The sequence below is a fragment of the Pelodiscus sinensis genome, chromosome 10 (assembly GCF_049634645.1).
Source record: "Pelodiscus sinensis isolate JC-2024 chromosome 10, ASM4963464v1, whole genome shotgun sequence".
NCBI classification, from domain to species: Eukaryota; Metazoa; Chordata; order Testudines; family Trionychidae; genus Pelodiscus; species Pelodiscus sinensis.
The window spans coordinates 39718100-39744115 of record NC_134720.1 but is presented as its reverse complement, the minus strand read 5'-3'; the positions used below and the strand labels follow the sequence as shown (position 1 = coordinate 39744115).

At 47.5% G+C, this 26016-nt stretch overlaps 1 protein-coding gene across 6 annotated transcripts in view; it reads left to right on the top strand.

Moving 5' to 3' along the window:
* PLD1 (phospholipase D1) overlaps positions 1–26016 on the top strand; it is a 140554-nt gene that overhangs the window by 72203 nt on the left and 42335 nt on the right. For 5 of the 6 annotated variants that reach the window (XM_075937953.1, XM_075937952.1, XM_075937951.1 and 2 more), the window contains 8 exons: positions 5441–5593; positions 7089–7238; positions 10966–11049; positions 14755–14836; positions 19493–19603; positions 20688–20894; positions 21811–22027; positions 22967–23080. In XM_075937953.1, coding sequence (XP_075794068.1) covers positions 5441–5593; positions 7089–7238; positions 10966–11049; positions 14755–14836; positions 19493–19603; positions 20688–20894; positions 21811–22027; positions 22967–23080 — 1118 coding nt within the window. The remainder of the gene's footprint in view (positions 1–5440; positions 5594–7088; positions 7239–10965; positions 11050–14754; positions 14837–19492; positions 19604–20687; positions 20895–21810; positions 22028–22966; positions 23081–26016) is intronic. The other variant, XM_075937955.1, reaches the window with a different exon arrangement.

Sequence of the window (26016 nt, the reverse complement as noted above, 5' to 3'; positions counted from 1 at the left end):
TTTCCTACACCTTTCCTTGCTGTCATTCTTTCTGTAACCGAGATTTTCAACAAAAATAGGGAAACCGGAGGTACCTGTGGATTCAGGACTGTTCCTACTGATAGGCAAAACATGCAGCTGTGTAGGGCACCACAAAATTTGGGGCTGCATAGGCTCTAGAACCGCTTCCCTGTATGGATTCCTTTTATTTTTTTTCCAAAGTCAGAAGGGGCTATTAGATCAGCTAGTTTGACATCCTGCAGCCACAGGTGGCTTTGACTTTTCCTCTAGTGTTTAATCCACAACAGAAATTACATGCTAGTGTAATGCTGACATGCTGGACTGAACCTGGGACCTCCAGAGCTTATTGCATGAGCTAAAAGTCAACTGGCTCTCCACTAAGGCTTTAGAGCACACTCATCCTTTCTATCTGTAAGTGGTCTAAATGCCACTACACGGGACAGTGAATCATATCTAGAAGTATGGGTTATATTGGATCCCCATGTGAAGTATGATTGTGTAGCACTCATCCTTCAAAAACTGCAGTGCTGTTAGCCTCTGCTCTTTCCCTTATTGGACTGTTGCAGTGATGCTCATGGATAGTTCAGTTTGTCAGACCTTTCTGATTAGAAAACCCAACCCAAATTAATTGAAACATTGTGCAGGATGCACTCACCAGTAGATTAAATCAGACCTGATCCACAAATTCTCTTGGATGTCATTAAGTCCAGGGAGAAACATGTCCTCTCTGTGGTGTTTCCCTCACATTTTGAAAGGAGCCCTACAGAGGCCTGAGCAGTGTTGATCTGAAGAGAATCTGAGTGGCTGACTTTTGATCTAATGAAGACAAAGGGCCAGATTGTGCCCATCTGCCTTGTGAATACATGAGGCTAGCTGAGGAGAATGAGGAGGTACAAGAAGCCATCTCATACTTGCATCACTTCACACAGTAACCTAGCCTAGACACACGGACCACTCCAAAAGAGGCAGGGAGGGAAGCTTCCCACCTCTACCCAGCAGAGATGGTATGCCACAGAGAAGTACCAGCCTAACTGATAAGTTAATGGGCAGCACGCTCTTTTCCCCACATCCCCATGCATTGGAGAGATCCCTCTCATGGGATGGTTGACTTCTGCACCGCCCTCAGGTCAGGGTTGTGCTTTTAAGTCATGGCTCCGATCGCCACCTGCTGTCAGCAAAGGCAGCAAGTTTATTAACTATTTAGGGACAGCACATTTTGGTCACATGTGAAAAGCCCCCTTCCTTTTGTGCTTCCTCGGGTGCTGTGACTGACTGCTGCTGCCTGACCTCCCTGCTCCATAAATACAAACCACTGCAAAGGCACACAGTAAATATAGAGGAAGCCTGCCTGTCTGTCCAAGAATTCTCCTAAATGGTAAGAGGTAGGACCACCAAATTTGGTTTGCAGTTTGCTTTTATCATAACTTACAGCAAGGTCAGGGTTTGGTTGTGCCAGGACAATGGGATGTGCCTAGAATGGGATTGCTTCTCATAAAATCATACAGAAAAGAGACAGAATCACCAGGCAGGTGAAAGGGACTGGCTGGTCCTCCCCCGTCAATCTGGGATTGCTCCATCCCCTAGCCTCCCCCAGGGTCCCTTTCGTGAAGGAAGGCAGGTGAGCTCAAGTCCTTCCCCACCTCCAGTGTGTATGGGCAATTTATATTGCTGGCTATCTCCTTCATCAGGGAGTGAGGGGAAAGTGCATTCTTCACCCTGGCTGGGGAGTGCAGGGGGCAGATGAACCTGGACCTATCCCACCCAGGGGACATACACTCCGTCCCCGCTGGGCCTGCTGGAACTGCAGAGACAATGGAGAGGCATGTCTCACCTGACACCCCCCCCCCCAACCTGCTGCAGTGAGAGAGGGCTTGATTAGGTGTCTCTCCCCAGGCAGCCTACATACTGAACCCCTCATCCGCAGCCGCGCTCCAGAGCAATGATTTAAATGAAGCATGGACATTTCATTTTATTTTTCAAAAACCAAATGTATTGAGTTAAGGACACTGGGCAATGCTGGCGTTCCCTCCCCCTCCACTAGAGGACTTATCCAGCATTGCCCAGGTCCTTCAGGACAGGGGGCTGGTGGTGTCAGACTCATGGCAGGGCTATGGGAAGATGGGGGGCTCAGGGCAGGAGGCTGGGAGCATGGGGGCATAGGAGTCAGGGTGGGAGAGCTCAGGGTAGGGGAGGTGAGAGACACGGTTGGGGAGTGAGAAGGGACTCAGGCACTGGGGTGGGGAGTGCAGGAGTGAGGGTTGGAGGTTGAGGAGGGGCTTGGGCGGGGTAGGGATGAAGAGTGCAGGAATCAGGGCAGGGGGTTTGGAGGAGGGGAACCACAGGAGAGCAGGGCTGAGGGGTCAGGATAGGGGATGGAGGTGGCTGCCGGCTTATCCCTGGGAGCAGGCACTGGCTTTTCCCTGTGGTTGGCTGGGATTGCATTCCCTGCCCGCCAGCTTGTCCCTGGACTGGGGGCAGGGCTGATACCCTGCCTACTAACTTGTCCCCAGGTGCCAGGGTGGAATGCGGGGTGTGGGGTAGAGGGCTGTGTAGGCCGGCCCTGCCAGCACTCCCCAGTCCCGTTTGGGGGGGGACGAGAGAGCTGCACAGTCTCTTCCCAGCGATGCTTCCTGTTCCCAGCCCAGGGACAGAGGGAGGCTGCATAGGCCAGGGAGTGGGCATGCTGAGCAGCCTGGTGGTATTAGAGGAAGGGCCGGCTGTGGCTCTTTAGGGGGGAGCTGCTGGCCAGTGAGGCTTCCCCCTGCCTCTCCGCTCCAGCACTATGGTAAAAGGCAGTGGCGAGGGATTTGGGGAAGGAGAGCGACTTTACCCCGTCCAGTGGCCAGCAAGATGGTGAGCCCCAGGTCCAGCTGGCCACTCTTGGTGTTGCAGCTGACTCCAGTGGTCACTCTGCAGTATAGCTGACCCTCCCTTTCCGTGTTATGGAAAACAATCCTATTCCAGGCAGGTCCCATTTTCCCGGCACAACCAAACCCTGATTTTGCTTGAAGTTGGGATTAGAGGAAGCTGCACACCAAATTTGGTGGTCCTAACTGTTACCATTTAGGTGAAATTCTTGAACAAATGGACAGACAGACAGATGCACATTTCTAAAATATAGAGATAGACTGAACTTTCCATACAGATCTTACAGATCTCCCTCTTCTTATTCTTACTTGAATATTTACTTTGTTCAAATTCCAGAAGCAATGCCAACACATTAGAAAACCTACTTGACCTGATAGAAGGCTGCCTGTCATTTTTCATGTTGAAAGAATTTCTCAGACTTGATTTTTCCGTTCTACTAATGTTGAGGCATCTTTCCTTTTTCAAAATTGAGTTATGGGGCATATGGTTGCTAGAAGTAACTATGAAATCATTGGGTCCTTCCCTGATTCAATACCTTCCTTTGCACTGTAACCTAATGGAGCCATTGTAAGTTTCATAAGTAGACTAATTTTAGTTATCTTGAAAATTCTGTTTACTGTTTTCCCACAAAATATGATAATATTAAGACATTTCCACTATAAATGTAGGAAGGTTCCTTTTACTCCACATGCTTCTCAATATTTAGACTCCCTTTTTTATATATTTCCTTAGCTTAAATAGAGTGAAGTGACATCAACAAAGTAGCAGTGACAGCAGCTGGGAGCCCTGGTCCTTTTGAAATCACTGATGCCCAGGCCAACAGCCTCCCTTCCTCCCTCCTCCCCACTCCCTCCTGCCCCAATTGGTGGCTCTGGACAGGTCTTCCCTGATTTTATGGGTCCAGCAAATTTGATGTGGGAGCAGGAAGTCTGGTGTTACCTAACATGTTGGTTTCTATGGCTAGTCTCTGTCTAGAAAAGAAAAGAAAAGAAAAGAAAAGTAAAGTGCAGGGCCCTCAATAACAACCTTTTTAGAGCCCCTGTATTCCTAGATATGGCCCTGACTATGCTCTGTTACTATGTGATGAGTGTCATGGTCAGAAAATGAACATGGGAATACTGCACAGGTCAAACGCGGAGTAATGAAATTGAATTTGATCCAGCAACATAACATTTCAAGTTGGCTGTATAAGATACAGTAATTAGTATGGCTTTGCACTTGGTGCAGGTCGTTTTTCTTTTCTTGTCCATTAATTTATATGAACAAATATCTGGTGTAAGGCCATGTGACTGATTCGCCTGTGTGTGTGGTGGGGGAGGGAGGATGTTCAGCATATCATTCATCATTGTGTATACAGCAATGGCAAAAAATATTTGGAGTCTGACAGGGAAATACTTTTTCCAGCATGCTCGAGGGCAGTGGTGCTGACACAAAACCTACTAGTCATTTCTCATCTTGTTTTTCTACTGTGGTGCCCGTTGCTTGGCAATGAAACCTTTCTAAAATGTCCTCTTTGTACACTTTCCATTAGCTTTAATGGGTTTCAGCACCTTTATAAATAACCCATGAGAAACTCAGACTAGAGTGAACTGCTCCCAAAGTGCCCAGAGGTATTACAGGCTACCAAAATAATATTCCTCGACGAAGAGAATCTTTGCTCCACCATGTCCTTTATGCAGCCACTTGGCTGAACACCCCTGAGGCCAACAGGCCCATGAATGTTCCCAGACAATAAACCCTAGAGCTCCAAGGACTTATACAGGATGTGGCCATACATAGAGCCTTGCGAATCCACAGATTTATATCCGCGGGTATCTGCATCTGTGGATGTCAATGTGGATATCCGCAGCTTATTTTTGAAGATGCAGATGCAAATTTTGTATCCTCGCAGGGCATTAGTCATACAGAACCTGATTCCCACTGCAGTGGTATTCTTGAATTTGATTGTGCACATCAGCATTTAAGCACACAAATGTGTTTGTATCTATCATACATATTTGTATAGCTCCCATTTCTGAATTGTTTGAGTACCTCAATTATTAATGTATTTATCCCTGTGCTGTTATCCCTGGTTTACAGATGGGGAAACTGAGGCACAGAGCGGCTAAGTGATTTGCCTATGGTCACACAGGGACTCTGTGGCAAAGCAGAAAATGTAACCATGATTTCCCAAGTTCCCATCTAGCTCCCTAACTACTGCACCATCCTTCCACTGACATAACTGCTGATTTGATCATCTAGATGCAGGATTTTGTATGCTAGCTGTTGCTGTAATCATCTCTCCAGAGGCTGATTCTCCTTTTCCTTTCATCAGTTTTACACTGGGGTAACCCCATTAATTTCAGTGGAGTTACTCCTGTATCACTCCACGCTGATTGCACAATCAGGTGCCAGGTGTCTAAACCACGTGAGAAAGAAACTGCTCCTACTAGGCTAGAAACCTTTCCTTCCTTGCTTCAGATCCTGATGATCAATGGCTTGGAGCTCTCTTGTAGAAACCGTTGTTGACTGTGTCATTGGATGGCCATCGTTTCTGAAGTGAATGTGAGATAAAATTTCTCTCCCCTTATAGGTGGTTAGTAGTGAAAGACTCTTTCCTAATGTACATGAAGCCAGATAGTGGAGCCATTTCCTTTGTCCTGCTGGCAGATAAAGAATTCAGCATTAAGATTGGCAAGAAAGAGACTGAAACAGAATATGGGTTGCAGATTGACAATCTCTCCAGGTGAGAAACGTGTATTTTATGTAGATACTTTTTAGTTTTTCACTTGAAAATTATCTCCCTTTAATCAAAAGGGGGCCATACTTTGTACACAGGGTGTGTAACCACCTTGCACCTGCTACAGTGGGGTAGCATGATTCAGTTAGAAGGGAGTGGACCCCTGAAGGGAGATGCTAACAGGGAGGAGAGTGAAAAGAATCCAGCCACTCCATTATTGGGGGAGAAGAACCAGATCAGTGGGACAGTTCCTCCGTGCGTGTAAATCAGGGATGGACCAAATATGGCCTATGGGTTGGATGCGGCCCACCAAACGTCTTCCAACTTGCCACGACCGTCTATGCTAGGGCCAAAGGAAAGTGTCCTGCAGCCAGCCTGCCATGGCCCTAGCCACATAGTTCTTGGAAGCACCATGGCCGGAGGCTGCTGGCAAGCGTGTCTCTACATGCCTGGTGGGGGGAGGGAGGCAGTGGATCTCTGCATTCGTCTTCCCTCCCCAGCGCCATCCTCACAGCTCTCATTGGCCATAAACTGGCCAATGGGAGCTGCAGTAGTGGTGCTTGCTGGCACAGGCAGCATGTGGAGACTCACTGCCCCCTCCCCTGAAGCGGTGCTCAGAGACACGTTTGCCTGCCAGCAGCAGCTAGCCACTTTGAATGGTGAATGGTGTGGGGTCACTATGGCATGAGTGCCCTGTTGCATCACTGGCTGGGAGCCACTGGCTGGGAGCCACCTATGGTAAGTGCCTCCCTGCTTCCCCCCGCTACATCCCTGCTCCAGGTTAGAAGCCCCTCCTGCACCCTGGGGCCCTGTATCCTCTTTCTTATCTAAGAGGCCAAATTCTACTGGTCCGTTTTGTGGCGCCAGTTCTTACAAGCAAGTTTCAAGTTAATTTACACTTGTAAGAGAGGAAGATAGCTAAATTAGGAGTGCCGAATGTTCTTGTTGGGCGGGAGATTCCTCCCCCCGTGGACGGTTGTGTGTTCGTATCAATATGGGTTAAGTCAAGGGCATGATGTACAGCCTCTTGGTTAACAATTAGTTTGACCACCCTCCTATCTCTGCTTACAATTGGTCACGGTCACACAGCCTGGGCCTTCTGCTCTCTGTGCCCTGTATGCTCCAGGCAAGCAAAAATGGATGTTACAAGGGGGGGGCGGGTTCCTGTCTGGCTACAACCACTTACAAAAATTCTTGGAGTTGCTCTCTCCCCTCATGGTGCTATCCCATTTAAATCAATGGGGTTGAACCAAGGTAAGCAATATCTGGTCCATGATGTGCAAAATGTGCAGATGATATCTATCAGTTGTATTTATAGGGTGTCAGCAACTATGGTATCTAGGTGCTGAAACACTATTTTTTAAAAAAACAAACCCCTCTGGTTACTGGTCACTTTTGATTAATCAAAATGTGATTGATACTCAGTTCCCATAACAACATCTTCTGAGAGTGAGAACTAAGCTAAATAAAACTGTCTTGCTTACTTTTGGTTATTTTCCAGGTCATTGATTTTGAAGTGTAACAGCTACAGACATGCCCGATGGTGGGGACAGGGAATAGAAGAATTCATTCAGAAAAATGGCAAAAACTTTCTAACAGATCACAGATTCGGATCATATGCTGCTGTGCAGGAGAATACTTTGGCAAAGTGGTAAGGTGGTCCCTGCAGTAGTGTCACGCACCAACCCGTCTAGTCACGTGCTGGGGCTCCCCCCAGTGGGGTGGGGCACCCTTAGCGTTCTGTCGGGATAGCCCAACCGGCCCCATGGGGGCCTTCCGAGGCGGAGGGGGACCTGGGCCCTCCCCCTCTCCAGGTCCCAGCCCAGGACCCTAAGGGTAGGCGTCGTAGATGCGCTGCCCGACCCGGGAGGGCTACGGCCGCAACTCACCGGTCCCTGGGGTTTCCCTGACCCCGTCCTGGGCTGCTTCCTCCATCCCGGCTGGTCCTTGTCTATCCTGCTCCGCTCGTCAAGGGGGGCTCACCTCTTCCCGCTGAGCCAGTCCTCCGTCAGGGTCTCTGATGCCCCGTCGGGTCTGGCCCGGGTCGCTGCTGGCTCGGTTCCACTCGCCCGCGTCTTCCTCCTCTTCTCCTCTGCTCCCGGCCAGGAGCCACCTTTTGAAGCCGGCGCCCCTTGCCAGGGTCGCCGGCGCCTGCACACTGTGCCGTCGGCTCCCCCGTCCCCGGGCGGCCCACCCGGGAAATGACTGTACCTGCGCAGGTGGCTGCTGCTGAACAGGCTCGGCAGAGCCGCCCTGGCTTCCCGGTGGTGGCGCTGTCTCACTGACAACACAGGCATTCTCTTCAGTGTAAGCAAGGTCATGGCCCTACTGATTTATCAGTTGTATTTAAAAAACATGTTTCAGAGGGGTAGCCATGTTAGTCTATTTCAACAAAAACCACAAGGAGTCCAGTGGCACTTTAAAGTTGAACAAATTTGTAAATAGGGCATAAGTTCTCGTGAGCTACAACTTACTTTCTTAGAAGTTGAAGACAAAAGGAAAAAAAAGGAAGGGATACAGAGATGGGAGTGTGACATCAATGCTAATTAGAATGAATGTGGCTCATAGAATCCTAGGAGTGGAAAAGACCTCAGGAGGTCATTGAGTCCAGCCTCCTTCCCAAAGCAGGATCAACTCCAACTAAATCATCCTAGCCAGGGCTTTGTCAAGCCGAGACTTAAAAACCTCTAGGGATGGAGATTCCACCACCTCCCTAGGTAACCCATTCCAGTACTTCACCAACCTCCCAGTGAAATAGTTTTTCCTAATATCCAATCTAGACCTCTCCCACTGCAACTTGAGATCATTGCTCCTCGTTCTGCCATCTGTCACTACTGAGAACAGCCTTTCTCCATCCTCGTTGGAACCTCCCTTCAGGAAGTTGAAGGCTGCTATCAAATCCCCCCTCACTCTTCCCTTCTGCAGACTAAATAAGACCAAGTCCCTCAGCCTCTCCTCGTAGGTCATGTGTTCCAGCCCCCTAATCATTTTGGTTGCCCTCTGCTGGACCCTCTCCAATACATCCACATCGTTTTTATAGTGGTCGGCCCAACACTGGACACAATACTCCAGATGTGGCCTCACCAATGCCAAATAAGGAATAATCACTTCTCTAGATCTGCTGGAAATGCTCCTCTTAATGCACCCTAATGTGCCATTAGCCTTCTTGGCTACAAGGGCACACTGTTGACTCATATCCAGCTTTTCATCCACTGTAATCCCCTTTTCTGCAGAACTGCTACTTAGCCTGTTGGTCCCCAGCCTGTAACAGTGCTTGGGATTCTTCCGTCCCAAGTGCAGGACTCTGCACTTGTCCTTATTGAACCTCATCAGATTTCTTATGGCCCAATCCTCCAATTTGTCTAGGTCACGCTATCCCTGCCCTCCAACATATCTACCTCTCCCCCTAGCTTAATGTCATCTGCAAACTTGCTGTGATGAGGAGGTGAGAGTACTAGAAGTGGAAATTACCGATTGTAATGTGAGAACCACATTTAAAGAACATGGTGTTTGAATTTGCTGGCTTTAGTTGTTATTAATCACTATGGAATTATTGAAGACTCAGCTGCAGAAAAATGTTGGATTAACAGCATAACCGTTTCATTTAATTGTTATGATTTTGTTTAATAGTGGTCAGAGCATTTAGCTTTTTATTAAGATTTGGCACATTGGTGGTTTATTAATTTCAGAATAAAAGTGAGATCTTGATGCACATGTAATTCATAGTAAAGCTAATAAATAGTATGCTTATGAATGAAGAACAGAATACGCTAATTACTTTAGGAGCTACTACTTTGACTTTTTAGTTTGACAATTGGCTTTGGGTAATATTTTCAAAATCACCTAAATGACTTAGGTTCTCCTGAAAATTTCATCCTGCACCTCTTTCATCTCCCTTCTCAACAGCCTTTCCATAATGCAGCTGTTTTGATTTTGTCATGGTCACATCTTCCCCATTCTAATAAGACCTGGTCTATACTCACCTGGGCTATGTCTAGACTGCAGGCTTCTTTCGAAAGAGCCTCTTTCGAAAGAGAGCGTCTAGACTGCACGGAGAAATTTCGAAAAAGCGGCTTGCTTTTTCGAAAGAAAGCATCCAGTGAGTCTGGATGCTCTCTTTTGAAGAAGCCCTATTTACATTGAAGAACGCCTTCTTTCGAAAGAGGAACTTTCGAAAGAAGGCGTTCTTCCTCGTAAATTGAGGTTTACCGCCATCGAAAGAAAAGCCGCGTTCTTTCGAATTAATTTTGAAAGAACGCAGCTTGAGTCTGGACGCAGGGGAAGTTTTTTCGGGAAAAGGCTACTTTTCCCGAAAAAACCCCTGAGTCTGGACACAGCCCTGGATACCGATGTTCCGGAGGTTGATCTTCCGAGGTTCAATTTAGCAGGTCTAGTAAGGACCCACTAAATCAAACACCGATGATGCCCCCATCAACCGTGGTGTTTCACGGGGTTATGAGGAGTAAGGGAAGTCGACAGGAGAGTTTCTCCCATTGATCTTCTGCAGTGAGGCCGCCTGAGAAATTTGATTTAAGGTACGTTGACTCCAGTTACACAATTCTTGTAGCTGGAGTTTCATATCTTAAATCGAATTTCTCTCCCAGTGTAGACCTGGCCCAGAATGAGAGAAGTGAGCCCAACACCCTAGAGGCAGTGTTTGCAGAGTCCAACCCTAATGCTGTATTTTAGTGTTGCCCCTCCTGAAAGCTGGGCCCCACCGTGAGAGTGGTATTAGTCCACTTCTGAGTGGTATCACATGTGTGGGGCCTCGCAGGTTGGCTTCCCGGCTGGCAGATCAGTGATGCAGAGTCTGCGTATATTGTAAGTGTCACTTGGTTTATTGACTCACATGCACCAGTTCTGAAATGAGGTGGTAAAATAGCATGCACAACCATCCCTCCTTGAAGAGCGCTCCATCCAATTCTACTCCCTGATTGCCAGAGAACTCAATCATAGCCCAAGGCAGAGAGCTACCCCTCCTGCTACTCACACAGCTCCATCTGTCCCCCAAAGCTGCGTCTACATCAAAACTTTGCATAGTCCAAAGCTAACACCACCACGATCTATTTTTCCAAGAGTCAAAACTTGCTCAAGCACTAAGAAAGAAAGAAGGTGAAAGACTTCCTATAAGAGGGCCACTTGGTCACGCCTGTTGTCACAATAATATTTGATTGTACTGGTATAATTAAGATACTAACAATGGTGTAGAATTCTCCTGGCATGTTGCCCTGGTACAAGAAATAAAATGTGTTCGCTTTTGAGAGAGGAATTTAAATGATCTTTTCATTTGCTACTTATCTTAGAGTACTGAGATGTTTTCCCCTAGCTATGAAGTCTCCTTGTGATTAAAAATCCAAGCATTGTGTTTGTTTTTTCAGGTATGTAAATGCAAAGGGGTATTTTGAAGATGTAGCAAATGCCATGGAGGCAGCGAAAGAAGAAATTTTCATCACCGATTGGTGGTTCGTATCCCTGCCTTTGGATTTTGTCCAGCCGTCTCTGTGAGAACGTTCATTACAATCCTGCACTGTTCAAAGGCCTTACAGTATGGAAACTTGCAGTGCTGCCAGATGGTTTGGCAGCACATCCAAACCTCTCACAGTGAGGATTTTCATTCAAAGGCCTTTTCTGGAGAGTTGGCAGCAAAAGTGCATGCTCAAAATCATCAGTTTGGGTGTCTCCTTCCGAGAAATAATCTTGAAGGGCTACATGGCACAGGGAGGCATCACCTGCCCTGAGAACAGTACAGGGCTGCCCAGCTACAGTAGAAGCTCCCTGGGAATGTCTCAGGGAAGTAGATCTCCCAACATGTGGGAGACTGTACAAATTCATACGCTGCTTAAGCAGTGTAGGGCATTCTCCGGTCACCACTTGGCAGGGCAAGCCAGCTCTGTTGACTGCCACATGGAGTGACAAAGCGAAGTCACTCCCCCGCCCCCTTTGGGTGGACTCCTGAGGGGAATAATTAGGGACTGCAGATCCACTCAGCTCTCCCTCCTCCACACACACGCCTGCAGAAGACTCAAGCATAATGTAGCCCTAAGCTGTTCAGTTAGCAGGCGGTGTTCATGGCTGTGCAGTGTTTACTGTTGGAGGCAGAGATGGTTTTTCCTGCAACCCAACTTCCAGGGCGGAGAATGACTAGGACTGAGAGTGCCTTGGCTGGATCACTTTCTCCTGCCGTGGGATGTTGCTGTGGCTTTCTAGGTCCCTGTGTACAGTCTGGCGGTGTCTAGACTACATGCCTCTGTCGTCAGAGGCATGTAGATTAGACACATAGGCAAAGTCAAATGAAGCCGCGATTTAAATGATCGTGGCTTCATTTAAATTTACATGGCTGCTGCGCTGAGCCGACAAACAGCTGATCAGCTGTTTGTCCACTCAGCGCGCTAGTCTGGACGCTCCACTGCCGACATCAAAGCCCTTTGTCGGCAGCCCCGTTATTCCTCCTGGGATGAGGTTTACCGGGGCTGCCGACAAAGGGCTTTGATGTCGGCAGGGGAGCATCCAGACTAGCGCGCTGAGTGGACAAACAGCTGATGAGCTGTTTGTCGGCTCAGTGCGGCAGCCATGTAAATGTAAATGAAGCCGCGATCATTTAAATCGCGGCTTCATTTGACTTTGCCTATGTGTCTAATCTACATGCCTCTGACGACACAGGCATGTAGTCTAGACACAGCCTCTGTGTTTGTTTCAGGCACTAATGCAGCCACAGAGGGCAAAATCTTGAAATTTGCTTATAGAAGTTGTGTGAATGATGATACAGCCTAGAAAATAGATGCTTTGCAAGCACCCCCTAGAAGAGGTGTTTAACTTCCACTCCTGTCAGCTAGAGGCACGGTGGGCAGTCCATTCAGCTGTAGCAATGTGGCAGTGTACCCCAGTAATGGCAATCTCACCAGGGCCATCAATGGAGGGGAGCAAAGTGAGCAGTAGCTCTGGGGGCTGGGGATTTAAAAGGGCCAGGGGCTCTGACCCCTTTAAATCACCTCCAGAGCCTTGTGTGGGATGGTCAGGCAGTGCCGAGGGCTGGCTGGCACAGGCGCAGCCTGATCTGGGCAGTACTGAGGGCTGGCTGCCTCAGTCCTACCGCTTCCATCAAGACCCCACCCCTTGTGGGGGCTTGGAGCCAAGCCCTACATACATTACCCAGGGCCTAGCAAATTCTGTCACCAGTCCTGATTCCCACACATGTTGAAGAGGGAAGGCACCACTGAAATGTCCTCTAATGATGTTGTGGTGATAGGGCTGCAGTAGGATGGGCCATGTTGTGACCTCCCCCGCCTCCCCTTTGAAGCATGTTGTGCATATTCAGTCCCAATACTGGCCAGTTATATTTTTCTTGCCGGCTTTTGCTGTGCCATCCTGCTGAGGCTATCCTCTGTGAGCCTCCGCACACACCACCAACTCCGCTTTATATACCAGATTCACTAGTTGCGGATGCTTGGCATTGTGCATTCCTCTCCGCTACCTCCTTGCTGGGGCTGGTTTTATGCTATGCTTGCAATCAACACTCAGGACTAGGAGTTAGAATGTCTGGATCAGTGGTGGGCACTGGGGCTCCACCTGGCTGCCCACCTCCCCCTTGTGCACCAGGGCACTGGAGCCCTGCATTTCCTGTTCCTACTCCTTCCCTCCCAATCTTTTTGGAGCATGTCTCTGTGCCTGCCACACCCTCCCAGAGCTGGAATGCCATGAAGCTGTTTGCAGCATCTGGGAGGAAGAGAGAGGAGCGAGGATGGAGCCTGAATGAGGTGATCACGCTCCATAAGTGTTGGGAGGGTGGGGGACGAGCAGATATGTATGGGGCTCTGGTGCCCCAGTGTGTGGGAGGTGTGTGGGGGAGGGAAGTAGACAGGGAGGGGCAAAGGTGGAACCACAGTAGGTCGTAACTGCTGCAGCCCACTGAGGAGAAGGAGGGCCGCTCCTGTGGCCCGCCCATCATTCCTGGTTGCCCATCCCTGGCCTGGATAGCTTTCCTGTCTGACCTTGCATTAGTCGTTTAACATTTCTGTGTCTCAGTTTCTTCATCTGTAAAGTGGGCTTATAATTATTTCTCTATCTCATAAGGGGTATGTCTAGACTACAAGCCTCTTTCGAAAGAGATCGTCTAGACAGCCAAAGGGGTTTTGAGAAAGCGATCCACTTTTTCGAAAGAGAACACCCAGGCAGTCTGGATGCTCTTTCGAAAAAGCCCTGTTTGCGTTAAAGAACACCTTTTTTCAAAAGAGCTCTTTCGAAAAAAGGCGTTCTTCCTGGTAAAAGTAGGTATACCAATTTTGGAAAAACCACCGTGTTCTTTTGATTTAATTTCAAAAGAATGCGACGGCAGTCTAGATGCAAGTGAAGTTTTTAAAAAAAAGGGCCACTTTTTTCAAAAAAACTCAGAAGTCTATATACACTGGACCAACTTGATTTTTATGCGAACCTGCTTCTGGGTTTGCATATGGCCTTTGGTGGCTGGGCTGGCAGCTGTCCTGCCATAGATGGCCGTGTTCCTCCATCTAGTGCGGAGATCATGGACATTGGGGCATCCCTCCCACAAAACCTGAATAAGGTCCATGATCCCCAACCTGAACCAGGAAGGCGCCCACCATCTCCCTGGCAGGCTCCTGGGAGCTGGCAGACTGCTCCTGGGGAGCGGTGGAGGGCTGGCTGCCAGTGGCTTGCTGGCTCATGATTTGGGGCCATTGGGTTAGGGACAGTGACTGCTGGATCTGGGCTGGCAGGCTTGGAGCTGGCACAGGCACTGTGGCCAGAGTCCACCCTTTTAAAGGCTCTGGGGAGTGGGGGAAGGGGAGGAATGTTCTTGGCTGAGGCTGAAGTGGCCACCAGGGCACCCTGGGAAGGCTGGAGGCCCCCTATTTTGATATAAGTGTCTACACAGCACTTGTTTCGAAATAGCTATTTCGAATTTGGCGTTATTCCTTGTGGAATGAGGTTTACCAAATTCAAAATAAGCATTCTGCTATTTCGATTTAATTTCAAAATAGCAGTTTGGCTGTGTAGACGCTAGGAAAATTATTTCGAAATAATGGCTGTTATTTCAAAATAACTTTGCTGTGTAGACATACTTAGTTTCTCCATCATTACTAGAGTCGACCAGTTGACCTTAGGCGTTGTTTTCACAGTACAGCATGTTTAGGTTCACCTTTTTGTTTTCTTAGGTTGAGCCCAGAAATCTTTATGAAGCGACCTGTGGTAGAAGGAAATCGCTGGAGACTAGACTGCATTCTCAAGCGGAAAGCGGTAAGTGCTTAGTGCTTACAGCAGGGGTGGACAATAATTTTTGACTGGTGGCCACTTCAGACATTTTTGAAGTGGCCTTGGGCCTCAGGTGGAAGGGGCAGGGCCAGGAAACTTCTATGCTTCCCCACCCACAGACCCTGATTGGTCTGGGAGTGGAATGCGTGAAGTCTTTGCCACCGTCCCACCCCAGAGAGAGCCACCAGCTGTTCTGAAGAGCTGGTGGTTTCCTCTAGGCGCCCGTGCCCCTGGTGGTGGGAGGAGACTTCGCACTCCCCCCTGCTCCAGGCCAATCAGGGTTTGGGGGCAGGGGGAGCACGCAAAGTCTCCTCCTGCCCTTCTCCCATCTTGCCAGGAGTGCACAGAGCTTAGAAGCACCACGCCCCTTACATTGTGGGAGGAGACTTTGCATGCTCCCCCAGGCCAATCAGAGCCTGGGATCAGGGGAAGCACACAAAGTTTCCTCCCACCCTGCCACCTTCCTGCAAGAAGCATGCGGCACTTCTAAGCACTGCGTGCTCCCTGCAGGGTGGGAGGAAATTTCGTGTACTCCCCTTGCCCCCAAGCCCTGATTGGCCTGGGGGCGGGGAGAATGTGCGAAGTTTCTCGCTCCCTGCCCTTGGGTGGGCGGTGCCACACACTCCCCAGACCCTAGGCCCTGATTGGCCTGGGAATGGGGGAGAGGCAGGGCCTCCATGGGCCGGATCAACCCACTTGGCCCTTTTGCCTGCCCCGGCCTACAGGCTGGCCTGGGTCCTGATTGCAATGAACCCCATGGCGAGGCTCCATGAAGGCCCAGGGGCAGCTTCATGCAGCTCATGCAGGCTGGAGGGGGTCTCAAACTGCCTCTTCACTCTTTTTTTGTTCCTGAGACCTGCCCCTCCCTCTTTCTGTGTGCAGGTAGAAGCTCTGCTCAGATAGACTAATGCATCATTGCAGGTGGCCAGGGCCAGAGAGAGCAGCAGGCCCTGTCTCCCCCCAGCAACACAATAGAGATGCTGAGGCTGCTGTCAGATTGGCATCAGCAGGAGGGAGAGGGAAGCTCTGTGCCATGCGCCAGGGCTGGTAGCCAAAGAGCTGAGCGACATTCAGCGCTGCACCCGGTTCCGCTGCCATTTTTGGAGGGAGGAGGTGTTTGGTGCCCTGCTTTCTTCACCTGGCTCAGCTTTCAGACGGAGGATTGTGGGGATGCAAGGGCACCGCACCAGTGTTTACTTCGTACCTACCCCAACAATTTTTCTTTCATAGGGGAGGAGCTGTACCGTGTTCCTGGGGCACTGATACAACTGCTCCTGCTCTGCTTCTCCCCTCCCCATCTTCCCTGGTGGTTCTCCCTCTTCAGTGTAGGTCAGGGGAGCCAATAGTCCCACCAAGGTGGGGGCAGGGCCTGGTTCTGCACTCCTGGAAAGTGGGGCCTTGGGAGGAACGGACAGGGCTGGGGCAGCAAGTGTGCCAGGCCAGCCCCTTTCAGCCCTCAGGACTGCCCACAGCACAGCCCTTTGAGCCACTCAGGGTGCACCGGGCTTTGCTCTGGTGGCAATTTAAAGGCCTCCAGGCACAGGCACCGTAACAGTGGTGGCAGTGGGAGCCCCAGGCCCCCATGGAGTTTCTCCCTTTACACCCCTCCCCATCTCGGCAGGCTTTTCACTGCAGTTCCTGGAGAGATACCAGGGTTACACTGGGCCCATGGGGTGACCAGTCTGCTGAGGGTGGTGATGCAGAGACCATGTGCTTCAGTCATGTCATTTCTGTACACTGATATATGCTTCCGCTTCCTAAACTGATCCTTATTAAATTGCTAATGGTTCCATCCACCTTCCAAGGAGAGAGCGCTGTCAGTGGGGAGTAATTCAGTGGCATACAGAACTTCTGCCTAAGCTAGAGGGGGCTCATCATCAGGTTATCAACTTGCAATGCTGAACAGTGCTATACGAGTCCAGTCTGCGTCCATGCAGACTGGACAGTTTTAATCACTGAAAGTCACACCCCGCGACAGTGAGCTACTGTGTGCCAGGCAGGATATTTCTTATTTGAGTAAGGAAACGCCTGTCTGCAGTAGGCTTGTTCTCAGTATTTCCCGACACTGTTGGCACCAGTGCAGCTCCACCCAGATCCTGCTCAGAGCAGGTTTAGTGAGATTTGTTAAATTGCAGGTTTAGTGAGATTTGTCCAATTGCCTGCAGCTGCCTGAAGCCCTGACGGCACCAATGAGTGCGGCAGCAAGGAATGCTAGTGAAGTGGAGACTTATGTAGACAAGGCCCCAGCCAAAAAAAGGGCAGGGATTTGATACAGTTTCTTTCTCTCAAAAGTCACTTGTGTTAATGTGACTGGAGAAACAGCGGGAGCTTCTTCTTTAGTAGCTCTCCCTCATTTTCTGTTCCTTTCCTACTCCATCGGTCCTTTGCCACATTCCGACGTAATCATGGGCTAGATCGTCACATCCTTTGCTTGGCCGAAAAGGGGAGCAAGGCCAGTTGATGTAAGCAGGGCAGCAGGAGCCCTGCCTATTCCTTCCCGTTGTGGACAGAGCAGGGCAGGGCATCATAGGATGCTATACCCACGTGCATATTATCAGTAGAGGGAGCCGAGGGTTTTTTAAAGTATAAATGGTGTAAGATATGAACATGTACCAACTGGGTCAGGTTCCTCTGAGGTGGAACTTGCAGACAATATAGTCATAAAGACAACTCAAATTCCTGAACTCTGATTCACATTTCAGTGGAAGCAGAATAAGCAGATGGGTGCCTAATAGGGACAGTAGTGTATATATGTTTAAACAAGTAACCGATAAACTTGGGCTTATCAGTTAATCAAAATGACTACACACAACACCAGGGCCGGACCGAGCCCTTTTGTTGCCCTGGGCCCGAGCGTGCGGTGCCGCCCCCGGGTGCGGGCCCGCCCCCTCCAGGGGGCGTGGCCCTGCCCTCAGGGCGCACAGCACATGCACAGGCCGGTCATGGCTGCTGGCGCGCAGCCCGGGGCCTGCCCCCGGGGCACACGGCGCATGTGCTGCCCAGCCTGGCCTGGCCAGCACTGCTGGCACATGTGCCGGGCTGTGCAGGGCCCTGTAGCCGTGGGGGCAAGGGCGCTGCTGTCCGGTGCCACAGGGCCAGCACGGTGGGAGCCGGGCGCGTGGCTCCTGATGGCAGCTGTAAGGGATGCCGCGCACCCCTTACTGCTGCCATCAGGCGCCCCCTGTGGGTTGGCACCCTGGGCAGCTGCCCAGCTCGTCCATGCCTCCGTCCGGCCCTGTACAACACCTCTACCCTTGCTGCCTCTGAATCAGAGGCAGCAAGGGCAGGAGGGAGCTGGTGCCTGTGGGAAGCTGGCTTTTAAGCAAGCTACCAACATGTGCCAGTTCCTGCAGAGCCACTTGCTCTCTCCCCTGCCTTCCACAGAGGCAGCAGCACAGGGGGCAGGCAGAAGCCAGTGCTTAAGGGGAAGCTGGCTTAAAAGCTGACTCCCCCAAGCACTGCTCCCATGGAGCCACCTGCCCTCCTCTCCTGTTCCCCTGAGCTACTGCCACTCTATGAGAGGCAGCAGCATAGGGAAGAAGGGGCAGGCAGGAGCTCATATGCATGGGGAGCCAGCTTTTAAGCCAGCTCTCTGCACATGGTGGTTCAGTGGAGCTGCTTACCCCACCCCTCTTGCTGCGGGGAGCATGTCCCATGGCTGGGGAAGGTCCAGGTTCTCAGCTGGGGCAATTCCAAGTTCGTTTGCTCCTGCGCTCCCCAGCTAGCATGAGAATGTGCAAACTACCCTTTCCTCTCACTCCCTGACAAAGGGGAACAGCCAGCATTGTCACCATACAAATTGGGGGGAGGAGCTCCAGCCCCCTGCCCTTCCATAAGGGTGCTTAGAAGTGGGAGGGTTGGAGCTGAGGCAGTCCCAGACAGAGGGGGAAGGATGCACCCTCAGCCATCCTCTTTCACCTTCCTCGTGATTCTGTCCCTTTTCTGTATGGTTTTCTCAGAAGCAATCCCATTCTAGGCATATCTCATTGTCCTGGGACAACAGAACCCTTGCGTTGCTTTAAGTTATGAGATGAAAAAGCTGCATACCAAATTTGATGGTCCTAGCTCTTACCATTTAGGAGGAGTTCTTGAACAAACAGAGGAACACGTCTCAGAATGAGCAGTGGAGCCGCAGAGAAAAGGTGCCAGCCATGATTTTCTATAATGCTGGATTGCATCTTCAGCTGGTTTGCCATGGTCCACTCAAACAATTCCTGCAAATAAAATAGCCTAAACAGCCTGAAATATCTTCTCTCACTGTGATCTTACAACTGCAGGCAGCATGAGCTAGCTTCCTTGGCACTGCAGTTCAAAGGTCTGAGTTAGGCATAGGCAAAATCAGCCTGTGTCAGAAAAATCCTGCACTGCAGCATTGCAGAAAATCCTTCAGAACTTCCCACAAGGGAACATATTAGAGTTAATGAGAGTGGAGGTAGCCCAGCACATTTCAGGATCAGGTGCTTAGAGATCTGGGAGACTCTGTCCAGGTATTGACCTGTTGAGTGTATGATCTTCAGAACAATATGTGTTCTACCCCTTATTCTGACATCCCACTGAATGTAGAAATCTGGGAGTTACTTGCTTTTGTTTTTCTAATATCTAAATATGTGCTTATAATGCATTTCCTTTCTTTTCTGACAGCAACAAGGAGTGAGAATTTTTGTAATGCTCTACAAAGAGGTGGAGCTTGCTCTAGGAATCAACAGTGAATACAGCAAGCGGACATTGATGCGTCTACATCCAAACATCAAGGTATTCGCGTACCCTCTAACCTTCATGAAATGTAGGCATGTTCATTGCCCTGTGTGTCTATGTCTGCTTTCCAAATCTGGGAGAGAGATGAGGAAACTCATCACATTAAATGGGAAAAACAATTGCAATCACTGTTATAAGGGAGAATGTTTTTCTAAGCCATATTTATATGGTAAATTAGTGAAGTTAGAGCAAATGGAAAGTTACACTTGGATGTGAGCCTGAGGAAACATCCTTTCTACTCATACATACACTGAGCTAGTTAGAGTCACCATGAATGTTTATGTTCTTTAAATGAGCTAGTTAATTTTCTGTTCTCTCCGAGAGCAACAAACAAACTATGGTACAGCAGACAAATAAAACCACAAACCATTGTCTGGAAATTAAAGCCAGATAAATTCAACCTGGAAATAAGGTGCGCGTTTTTAACAGTGAGGCTAAGTAATAAGGCTAACATTTTGTGATTGATATTTTTAGTAAAAGTTAAGAACAGATCATGGGCAATAAAGAAAAATTCATGGAAGCCCATGTCCTGTCCCTGACTTTTACTAAAAATATCCATGATAAAATGGGAGGGAACCAGATAACTGTGGGGTGGCTGGGAACTCCAGGGTCCCCCTCTATCCATGGCTTGGAGTTTGGGGGGACTTGCTGGTATTTCACAGCTCCCAGCAACTACGAGAGGCAGAGGAAGCTTCCGGACACTGGAGCTTAAGTCATGGAGGCCTTTGGAAGTCACTGATTCCCTGATTTCCATGATAAAATCATAGCCTTAGTGATTGGAACAAACAACCAAGGAGAGAGGTGGATTTTCCATCTCTTGAAGTCGTCAGATCAAGACTGGATACTTTTCTGGTACATGTGCTCTGAGCAAATACAAGTTATTGGGCTCAGTCCAGGAGTAAGAAGATGAAACCTATGGCCTGTGTCATAACAGGAAGTTAAATCTGCTGGCCCTTTCTGGCCTAAAAAAAATCTATCAAAATAATATCCACATTCCTCAGTGTTAGGTAGTATGACACAATTTTAACCAAGATGTCTTCTACATAACAGCTGAGTTCAGTGATTTTTTTTCTTTATTCAGGTGATGAGACACCCAGATCACGTGTCATCCTCAGTGTACTTGTGGGCCCATCATGAGAAGCTCGTTGTCATTGACCAGTCTGTAGCATTCGTTGGTGGCATTGACTTGGCCTACGGGAGGTGGGACGATGACGAACACAGGCTAACTGACGTTGGCAGTGTGAAACGAATCACAGGAACAAAGTCCACCTCTATATTGAATCTCACAGTAAGAGTAAATTCTGTACATGTGGCAATACACTAGACAGCAGTCATGCAAAATGGAAATAAGCAAGTCACTTTAACCTCTTAAGTCTGCATTTTAAAGGTATGGGTCTGTAGCTTTTGCGTGTGAAGAATGCCTGTGGACTTCATAGTGGCTTATAAAACTGGACTCTTATTAGGACCAAATCCTTTAGCCATGTGAAAGCCCATGCCTGTGAAGACTTATGTGGCTGCAGCAGAGGTGGTGGCAAGAATGGAGAGCTATAGTTGTAGGTGTAACAAATTCAGTAGCTGAGCATCAAATGACCCTTGGAGGGATTTCAGAAAAGTTTAGCTCCCCTGTAGGCACCAAACTAAACAGCCAGTTTTTTGCAGGAGCTCAGCATATTGGGTGCAAGTTGGATTCTGAGCACTTTGGAAAATCAAGCCATAGGTTTCACAGTGGGAGCCACAGGGGGCTGAGCACCTCTGGATATTTAGCCCTTCTGTAGGTTCATAATGAGCTGAACTATTTTGAAAACCTGACCCTGCCGTGTGATTGAATTAAACGGGGCATTTACTTACTTACTTATTTTTTTATTTACTTATTTAATTTATTTTTATGAAGAGCAGCTTCAATGTGTAAAAGCCTCTGTAGAATATGCAGTAAGCCAGAACAGTTCTACAGGCAGCATATGACAGAATACTGTTTTTATTTGCTTGTTTTCTGCGGAACAGACCCCCAATAGACATTCACCCAAGCTCTTCTCTGTAAAAATGCATTTGCGACTTTCATTGAAATCGATGGCAGTTGTGTCTGCATGTTAGAGGGCAGGACTTGGGCCTGTTAATATTCAGAAGCCTGTGATAGGAATGATCCCTGTAGTTTAAATGGATAATCTTCCATGCATCAACCTCAGCCGTGTTCTTTGTCTCTTTAGCCTACAGCTGAGCATGCTGACGCGTTAGCCCCAAAACCTCAGCCTCAGCCCCTGGGAAACCTGCCACCACACAGGAATAGTGAAGATATCCTAGATTCTTCCAGAATGAAGGGAGTAGGAAAACCCAAAAAGTTTTCCAGGTTCAGCATTTATAAGCATCTCCAGAAGCACGGTCTACACCATGCTGATAGCGTGAGCAGCATAGACAGCGAGTCAGGTACGTAATGCTTTTCCACTTTTCCAACAGAGCCTTTCATTAGGGGGGTCTTTTTACTGGTGGAGAGTTAATGGTTTCCCAGACTCCTATAAGGGTACTTGGTTTAGTGAAGCCTTGAGTTTGCCTACCCACATTTGGTTAATAAACAACTGTCACAAAGTAAACATGGCATTCTGTTCGGTTAGGGGACAGCCTCAAACCACAAATGAAGAAACCGTGCTATGATGTTGTGTAGTGTATGTGGTATGTTATATGTTATAATGTATTTACTGTTTTGTGCAAGGAACATTTCACAATGCAGCAGAGATACTGATATTTATGCATCATAATTATTACAGCAAATGAAGTCAGGATTTCTGAAGATATTATGGGTCTGATTATGCCCTCAATTGCCCTGGTTTTATCAAGTTTTACTTTATTTTAACTCAGTGGAAATATTCCTGGTTTACACGGGTGTTAGAGGAGAATCAGGTCAAAATTTGAATATGCGTATGCACCATTTCTTTCTATGCATGATTGATAGTACAGGTGCACCCAAAAACCAGGGCTCATACCAGAAAGCCCTCCACTTCTTCAGAAGTGGAAGAGCTGTTTTGGGTGGGGTTGTGTACAAGATTTCATGTTGTAATAGCCTCAAATCAGACCTCACAAAGATTACTCATGTCTCTGGCAGTAATGACATTCAGGAGAGTGCTTTGCCTATAGATAGAGCAAGTTCAGAATTTGAGCATATGTTAGTAGTGATTTTCAACATGAATATTTCCTGATCATTATAATTGCCCACGGTCATTGTACCATTATTAATGTTATGTTTAACTTCTCTACGGTTGATTGGACTGAAATCCTGCATGTTGTTTTAAACATTATTTGGTAATAATAATAAAAAGTAAAAGCTCTAACATGCTTTCACTGTAAATGGAGCATCTCAACTCTCTGCAGGTTATTGTAATCCTAGTAGAAGCCAGCAGAATTTAATCCAGAGTTTAAAGCCCCATCTGAAAATATTTCATCATCCCACTGAGTCCAAACAAGGGCTCACTGAGTATGCAGATGGTAAGTGAAGGGCCACCCAGGTGGAGTTACCTGTAGGCTTTACTGTTGGTACGTTTGCTATCCAGTCATGGTGAGAGTTAGGTGGGGCTCATGGATTGACAATTCTATAATTTCAGTATATGCATTGCTTTCAATTTATGTAATATTTACCTCTAAATAGGCCTGAGCAGAATCACTTTCTTCAAAGGCTGATTTTTAAAAGCCTCAGTGAAGCAACAGAATAAATGAGAAGTTAAAAATGTAACAACTACAGCAGATGCACTTGGGAAGTTTCATTCTGGTTCTAATATTGCTGAAATTAGAAACATCTTTAAATCCAGAATGGATTTTTTTTAAGTCAACCCAGTGAACAGAACCTTGAAACAATCATGAATATGACAGTGTAAACCTGCAAGACCTACATTTTACCACTGTTGTTCTCCCAGTTAAAGTTTTTTCTGTGTGGGTGAGATGGGAGGAGAGTGCACATCATTAGTAGACCAGCATCACCTGTATTTTGATCCTTAGAATGACAATAGACCAGCGTTTCTTAAAGTGTGTTCCGCGGTGCACTGGTATGCCACGAGGCAGTCGGAGGTGTGCCGTGGAGAAAGTAACTTTTCCCGGGGGAATAGCCGCCCTTAAAGGGGCAAGCCTCCCTTTATTTTTATTTTTTTGCCCAACAAAAAAAATCCTTGGTGTTCCCCATCAAACAATCATTTTTTTTATGTGTTCCTCGGTCTTAAAAAGTTTAAGAAACACTGCAATAGTCTGTGCTGCTCGTAGACCATCCATATTTGATTTATGTTGATTTGATTTCCATTATAGAGCAAAGGGGTTGATTCTTCCTCAAAAGAGCACATATTTTGGTTGCTTTTACTGATGTTGAATGGAATAACATAGACTGTTATGAATGACAATGAAATATTGGTACCTACATTGTGCACAGTGGTATGAGTGAGTTTATTTAGGAAAGAGTTATTAAGATGGAATTTAGAAATCCTTACTCCTTGATCCTGGACTCTGCACCTTGGTGTTACAGAGCCCAACTTTGTTGGCCTACGAAGCAATACTTTCCTGAGACAGTGACTATGTGGAACTGAATCTTGAGTTTTCATAGGCTGAGGAGTGTTTTAAAGCTCACATCAGAAAACACGGATAAAAAATATTTTAAGTGACCCCTGAAACATTAAGGAGACTTCACAATAAATACAGCGTTTCTCAAAGTGGTCCGCGGATCCACTCTGAGAAACATGCTAACTGGCTGCTCCGGTTTGTTTATTTACTGGCTCCATAGCCATGGAGTCTTATGGCTCCCATTGGCTCCAGTTCACCATTTTTGCAGCCAAGGGGAGCCGTGGGAAGCAGTGGCCCAGCCCATGCTACTCCCTGTGGCTCTCCTTGGCTGCAAATGGTGAACTGGAGCCAATGGGAGCCATAAGACTATGTGGCTGTGGAGCTGGTAAATAAACAAACCAGAGCGGCCAGTTAACAAGTTTCTCAGAGTGGATCCGTGGACCACTTTGAGAAACACTGCGATAATAGAATAAAAATATTGTTTGTCATTTGGAACCGGTAAATGAAAATATACAAAGTATATATAATAGAGAGATGAGGTGGATGAGGAAATAACTTTTATTGGTTGATGAAAGAAACAAGTTCTCAAAAATTTGTTTCTTTTATCATCAAATCCAATAAGATATGACCTCACTGACCTTTTCTCTCTCGAATCCTGGGGCCAACATTGCTACAACATTTAAAATTAAGTATTTTAATAGTGACTCATTACTTTAAATCTGTAAGGGTAGATCCAAAAGCAGAATTCAGATTAAAGTATCTTTCTAATGAGCAACGAAGAAATGATGATTTGTTTAATAACAGTTGTTCACTGGCATTTTTATAATTAATTCCTGCATTGTGGAAAATTTACAGTTGACATGACCTTAAATGGTATTGATTCTCTCCAAAAATGAAAATTCTCTTTTCATAACTTGGGATACTAAGCCTTTTATGGATGTAGATGGTCAGCTCGTTATAAAACATAGACATTATGTTTGAAAAGGACACGTGTGTTTCATGTGTATATGGACTGTCAATATGACATTGACCATTTATATGTTCATTCCCATTAGTCAATGTATGATCACATAAGCTCTGTCCATAAAACATTTTACTTCTATAGCATTCACATGTTTGTTACGTATGTTTTATTCTGGCACGTATAGTCAGCAATTTCCTTGCCCCACCTGTACTCTCACTAACTCATGCAGAACTGTGCTGGTTGGCTGTAGCTTTGCTAAGTCTGTAACAATCTTGTCAGTGTTGCATACCTGCTGCATGGCATTTGGGGCATGGGTTGGCTTTTTGTGGTGTTCCAGTGATTCTGGCAAGACTTCCTTGTTTGTGGTGCATTGTGGTTATCGGATTGCCTTGAGTGTGCATTGTTGAATATTTTAAAAATATTGTGATTAAAAAGTTTTCATGACTGCTTGATTGCTTGGATGGCACGGGGCACTAGGAACCTGAACTACTGCATCTAAACATCTTTGGGATTTTCACTCCTTGAACTAGCACTAAAACCTCAAAGGAGGCTATAGTGCAGAACTCTGTCAGCAACTGGGGTAGTACAGAACAGGTCATTTGTCATGAGAAAATACAAGTCATGAGAGAATGCATAGGAAACTAGATAACTGTAGGTTTTTTCACTCCATGTGGGCTACTGATCTCAATACTTAGTCACTGTCTGAGAACTGAGTATCCTCATGGTGTATACCTTGGCCAGATCGTATGAAAAAATATATAGGATAAAAACGTATAGGGGACATCAAGCCTCTCACTTCAGGGCAAAAGGTTCATCACTTAAGTGCCTGGGGTTATAAGAAACTTTCCTTGTAGATACATTATGACACAATAGTCCAGTCAGGGCTGTAACACCATTTTCTGAGCTATCTGATAGA